The 6,442-nt window shown below is 49.4% G+C and overlaps 1 protein-coding gene across 1 annotated transcript; it reads left to right on the top strand.

Annotated features, from left to right (window-relative positions):
- Positions 1-1,155: 1,155 nt before the first annotated feature.
- Positions 1,156-4,374, top strand: RHBDD2 (rhomboid domain containing 2; the record flags this gene model as incomplete). Its single annotated transcript, XM_009583707.1, has 3 exons — positions 1,156-1,550; positions 1,940-2,090; positions 4,270-4,374. Coding segments are annotated over 3 exons (651 nt in total), but the record flags the coding sequence as incomplete, so codon positions are not given.
- Positions 4,375-6,442: the final 2,068 nt, after the last annotated feature.

Raw genomic sequence — 6,442 nt, 5'->3', positions numbered from 1 at the left:
GAGCGGGGACCGCCGCGGTGGAGCAGCCGCTGCCGCCTTGGCCCCTCCGCCTCCCCGGCCCCTTGGCCCCGCCTCGGTCCCCCGTTCCAGGGCTTCCCCACATCGCCCACCAGCCTTTGCTTCCTTGTCCGGGCCTTCCCTGTGTCCTGCCCTGACCCCCTTGGTACCCCCTCCTCAGCCCCCATTTCTGGGCACTTCCTCAAGTCCCTCACCGAGCCTGCTGCTCTCTCTGTGGCCCGCTTCTCCAGGCCTTCCCCATGACCTGCACTGTGCCTCTTGCTCCCCGCTCTCTAGGCACTTCCCCTGGCCTGCACCGAGCCTGCTGGGCATCTATCTCAGCCCCCCTGTATCAAGCTGCTCCCCCCTCGGCCCCTGTCTCTGGCCCTTGACACTCTGCAGAGTGGGGGTATGCTGCTAGGAGCTTGGGGGATTTGCTTTCTTTGGTCCCTGTGGTATTCACTGAATTATTTTTATCACACTCTTAATTACCATGTTTCTGCTCATCAGCATGCAGTGATTTCTTTTAGCAGTCCAGTGCCCTAAGCTGATGGGTGGATTTAGCCCTCTCCTCACGTGTCTCCAGGGGGGCAGTCAGGTTGTACCGGGTTACACTCTCAACTGCTGTGTTTCTTGCTGTAGGTCTGAGGTTGATGGGAGGGAAGTGGAGAGCTCTTGGCCTCAGTCCTCACTGGGTGCTCAGGAGAACGGCTAACCGGAGGGCCTGGGAGCACTTCTGAGGTCTGATAACCTCCAGGCATTTTTTGTGAGAAAAATCAGCCTTCTAGCAGTTTAAGAATTGTTTATCTTTTGAGCAAAATCATGGTTACTGTAACAGTCATTTTTATATCTCTTGCCTTCTCTTTTAATGAGACTGAAATTTTCTTCGCATACTGTTGCTTTTTTCCGGGCAGCTTCCCAGGAAGCAGCAGGAGTCAGTCCATATGTCTGCGATACCCAAGATAGCACTTGTTTTAACTCTATTTGGTTATTTACGCCTGGTTTTAAAGGCCTCTCTTCTACACCATGTAGACATGAAAGTTGTTAATTAATCCTGTAGGCTCACTCGCCCTCTGCTCAAGCGTGTCATTATAGTGGTTTAAAATAAATTCGTTGCTGCCTCTGCCTTTCTAACGTGCTGGTGTGCTCAGTTCACAGGTTAGTTACCTACATCTTTGTCTACGAAGACCTGATATCCTTGACTTGTGGTGCCATTATCATCTGGTATTTTGCCGGCAGCTTTGAGAAGAACGTTGGCACTGTGAAGTACTGCTTCCTCACCATCGCGTTTGCCGTCCTCTCCGCCCTCCTGTACCTCTTACTTGAGACCATTGTCTCCAGGGTGTCAAAGGTGGAAGATGCCAAAGGATTCATGCCAGTAGCTTTTGCTACGCTGGGTGTGTCCACCACCCGTTCGCAGATGAAGAGGACGCTGGTTTTTGGGGTTAGAGTTCCAGTGGTGCTGGTGCCGTGGTTTATGCTCTGCATAGCATGGTTTATTCCCCGCTCTTCTCTCTTGAGTAACCTGTGTGGGCTCCTAGCTGGGGAAGCCTGTATCCTTTCCAAGTGCGAAGCCCTGAACCAGAGTGGCCTCGCTGGTTCACGAGGGGCAGGATGTGCTGTGGTTCTCGTTGCCGAGATGCGCTGGCTTTATGGTGTTTCCTGGGCTCTTGCTCTGCATTAAACTCTCACTGGCTTTGCCGGTCCTCATCACACCCAGTTCTGCATTTGTTTTTCACCTCGCCCTTCCACTTCCCCTGTGGCTTTAGTGCACGCAGAGAACATGGAGCTGAGAAGGGTGACGGTCTGTGAAGATGGCGCTGGGTAGAACTGGGAGAGTTCTCCAGGGAAAGTGGTTTGTGGCCAGAGGGGGATTGTGTGTGGCTGTGTTAGAAATGAGTGTGTTTTGTCTGCAGTCCTCCTTAACGTGCTGCTGACTTAGATGGTCTTGGCTACTGTTTCTGCTTGGATTTTGCGGAGTCGGTGGGCTCTAAGCTGGACCGGGTGCTCCCTTTCAGTCTGCTAAAGAGGATACCAGGGCTGAAATATATCCCAGGGTCCTTAGCAGAGAGAAGAGCCTTCGAAAGCAGCAAGTAAGTACAGGAGTTCCTGCAAAAGATCTTATGATACAGGGGAATTTGGAGGCATAAGTGGAGGCATTAAATTGCCTTTAAAAGCTGTATTGTGCTTGTGGTGTTCATATCCTGGGTGTTAAGGGGAACATACTGACCCATTGATGTTACACTGGTGACATTACTGTGACTAATATGTTATCACACATTAACTCAACCAAGTCTTTCAGTGAAAGCTGAATTGAGGTAAAAGACCTCTCATTTGCTGCAAGGGCAGTGTGTACACATGCAAAGGTATTGCAGCTCGGCTGACATGAAGGCTAAGTCGTGCAGTTCTGCCCTAACATTAGGACTTCTGGCCTTTGTTCCTGGCTGTATTGCTCCCCAGGGCGTGATCTTTATCTTTCTTTGCCCCACCTTGCCTCCCAGGAATGCTGTGAAGTGAGTCGTGTCCAAATCTATGTAGGAGCAGAGCATTATAAATTAAAGATGTCACTTACGAAGTTCAATGTAGACCTTTCAATGGGTGTTTTCAGTGTCAAGGCAAGATTGCTTTACCGAAAAGAAGCCTCGGGGCCTGTGGCTGACGTTCAGGAATGGTTTTAGATTTGTGTATATTACAAGCCATGAGAACTCACTTGTATTCTAAAAAGCTTGGAAATCTAGGTCAGATTTTTCCCTGTTCTAAGATGTCATTTCAGTTTCGCAGAGGAAGGATGGTTTTCTATTAAGGGTTAAATTCTATGTATTGTTTAAGCCATCAGCTCGCTATAAAGCGTTCTTTGAAGTGGAAGCATTCCCAAGTGTTTGCATCTGCCCTCACCCATGGGGAAACCATAAAAGAAAGCTTTGCCTGCAGCAGGAGTGTACCCCAGATCCATTAGGGTACTCAAACGTGTGAGTGCTCGCAGGGGAGGCCAGGCAGATCCAGCAGCATTTGTGATTTTACTCTTCCTTCTGTGCAAGTGCTGCTTTTGGGAGGAGGGACTGTCTTGCTGCATGCTGAGCCTGTGTCTGCATCAGTCTAATGCTTCTGCTAATAACTGTTGTGCACAGCGTCTCAGCTCTGTCTAAACCTGCTTTCTTTAGGTGAGATGGCATAGACTGTTCTGGCTCAAAGGTATTTACATAAACATTTGACTATCAAGCAGAGCGTGGGAAGGTGTTTCTAGGATGTTTCCATTTCTGCAGCTAAATTTGCATGTCTCTGTGTCGTAGACACAAGTTCTATATGGGCTTCTGGGGCTTAATTTTTATTATTTTGGTTCTTATGCCCAAGTAAGAGCTCTTTGGGTTTTGTTTGTTTTGGTTTTTTGTTTTGTTTTTTAAATTTTCGTTAAGACTTCAGGCATCAACTTGCCACCAGACAGAAGTCATTTCTAGGAGGTCCAGGCTTTGATATCATGTTTGTGTCTACAAATAAAACAAAACCAAAACCAAAACCACACCCCACATAAAAAAAAATCCAAGCCCAAAAACCCCAGCATGAGCCAGTCTCTTATTCTTGCTGGGAATCTGGCAGTCATGGTCTTCGTGAATATTGTCTTGATTCTCAGCACTCAGTGTTGTGCGTGGGCTGAGCAGTACTCCTGAAGTCCCAGAGGCTTTGGCTTCTAGGCAGATTGCCTCTCTCTTGATACGTTTCGGCAGGATGAGTCATGCCTTCTGTTGGCAAAGGCTGTTTCTAGACCTTGCTTCTGAATGATTAATTTTACTTGTAACTCTCTCCTCCTTCCCTTTTCGCTCTATGTGCTGGGCTCTTACTCGCACCAAAGGCCTTTATGGCTTCTTGATAAATAACATTTGGCAGCTATGACTTCTCCTGATTAATAACTTAGCAGATGTGTCGTTCAGTGGAAGGCAGGGAGGATGCGTACGGAAATCTTAGAGCATGTTGCAGTTTGGCTTGCATATTCCCTGCACAAAGAGACTCGGGGCCAAGAACCGCGCTCGTTCAGTGAGTTTAGAATTGGTGTGGGTTGGGAGTGGGAACATCTGTCCTGGGAGGCCAGTAAACGTATTTTTACTCAAGTGCTGCTTATAATAAGAGCTTCTCTTGTTGTAGTGAATCTCTCTGATGGATTGCAGTGACCTTTCTGAGCATTGGTCAGGAGGAAACCTACCCCCAGGGCACTTCCAGCGCTAATTAGGCAATGCCAGTTCTGAATACAGTGTAACCTTCTGTTTTCTTCCTGCCCAGGATTAACCCTGTACCAGGCGCCTACCCGACCCAAAGCTACTACTGCTCTTCGCCTCCGGCTCTTCCTGCTTTCCAGATGCAGCACCCCAATGCTCAGAGCCAGGGGTTTCAACACAGCTGTGCTCCGGCATGCGGCCATGCTCTGGGACACGAGGGATCTCAGCACGGCCATGCTGCAGGACTCAGCCTCCCTTCTTCCCCCTACCAAGCCAGAGGTGCCTTCGGAGAGTGTTACGTGCAGGCCCACGCTGGAGCCTCGTCTGGACAGTGCTGCCAGATGGGCAAGTTCTCTCCCCTGCAGCACATGTGCCCAACTGATCCACAGACGCCCACAGGCGTGGGCCCCCTGCCTGGGGTTCAGCAAGCATCAGGGTATCCAGCAGCCACAGCGGCTCCTGTTTCAGCTGAATTTTCGAGAGTCCAGGTGTACTGATCCTCCAGAAAGCAGCAGGACTCTCATACTGTGGCAGGACCATTGGGTGATGCTCACGCAGCAGTTCGTTGCTGGCATCTTTGCTGGATCTGGGGTGACTAGTGGAGTGGGTTGGTAGCTCCACTGTAGGCCATTCCCCTGCTCCCTGGCACAGGCTACTCCTTTATAATTTTTTTTTTTTTTACTTTTTGATATTGCTGGGGGATGGGGACCATATCACCTCTGTGCGCTTCTCATCCTTTTGGAGTCTTTTTTTCATTGCTGTATTTAGCAGCTGCCTTTTTCCACACTGCCAGTAGAGTTACAGTGCATCAGCTCCCCAACTCAAGCTAGGAACCTGATTGTCAAAACACTGGACTAATCTGGGATTTAACTGGGCTGCAGCAATAAGGACATGTCCCATCTACGCTGAGGCTCTTAGCCTCCTATCTTGTTTACAGGTGTGATGTAGCTAGGACCCAAAAGAAGTTGAAATCATGAAAGCCTTAGTTTATAACTTAATATTTGAGTGGAGGAGGACAGATGTCTCTTCTACCAGTGACTTCTCCGCTAAGAATGTGCCTTGAAGGGGGCTTGTTAAACCAGGGCTGGGGCAAGAGGACAGAATACAAAACACCCTTTTCAGTCCCCCAAAACACAGCCCTAAAATGCTGAAGGTCCTTCTTAGCTGCGCTTTGTGCGTGCATCAACATGTTGCATTCGTTATCTGATAGCACTGCACTAGCTCAGCCTGCGTTGCCAGCGCTTGTTGATAAGGCAACCCCGGATGCATGCAGAGGAGTGGAAGACTCTTCAATAAGGGATTTTGGCCTTTTGTGGAGCAAATAAAAAAATAAATCCAAGGAGCTGGGAGAGACCTTAACAGTGGGTTAGAAGAATTAACTGGAATGTAGCAATTCCACTGGGGGCGTTCACACTGATCAGCTTTAGATCTCTCACCCACCAATACTACCACAATCTCCCTCTGTTTTCTTCAGAGCTGGTGGAAAGGTGTGTGCGAGAGGGGAGTTTACAGCGAGGGATTCAGAGCAGGATGCAGTGTTTGGTGCCTGTGGCAGTAACGAAGGAGTTTGGTCAAGTTGATGGGACTTGAGCTTTATTTCCAGCTGTGTAGCTGCTTTACTGTGCCATGCCCAGGAGGAATCTCTGTCTCTGTGTCTGTAAATCAGCCAGGATCTCAACTATTGCCCTTGACTCTTTGCTTAGAGTTTTGTTGTGCTCCAAAAAAAAGTGCTACATGAAGCACGAAGTGCCATTACTGCTCTTGGAGATGTTCTTGCAGTGCCTAACCTGTCCCCCAGAAACGGCGATAGCCTCGGGGCTCTTCCATGCTATCAGTGAGCCGGGGTCACAGGCAGCCTTGGCAGCTGCATGTTCCAAAGCACGTACGTGCCTCTGTCTGTCTTTTTTCCCCTCTTCAGTGTCTGAAGAAGTCCTGTGTTGCCGTACAGCCGCTTACTTCTCCAGCAGCGCTTCTGGGATGACGGCCACAGTTACGTGTGCCCTCACAGGGGCCTGCTTTGGGGGAAGACCAAAGTGAATGCTGAGGACTTAGACCTCAGATGCACATTAGTAAGAAGCTCTGCTCGCAAAGGTGGGAGCCTCTGGGCAGGGGCTTTCTGCAGGAGGATGCAGCAATTTGGGAACCAGCCTGGGGTTGGTGGCCAGCTGCGTCTCATCCCTGATTGTTTCACCCCTCCATGGGATCACAAATGGACTTGACTTCATGGTCCTGTTTTT

The sequence above is a fragment of the Fulmarus glacialis genome, unplaced genomic scaffold (assembly GCF_000690835.1).
Source record: "Fulmarus glacialis isolate BGI_N327 unplaced genomic scaffold, ASM69083v1 scaffold14738, whole genome shotgun sequence".
NCBI lineage: Eukaryota > Metazoa > Chordata > Aves > Procellariiformes > Procellariidae > Fulmarus > Fulmarus glacialis.
Note: the sequence above shows the minus strand (reverse complement) of the source record. Positions and strands in the feature narration are given on the sequence as shown.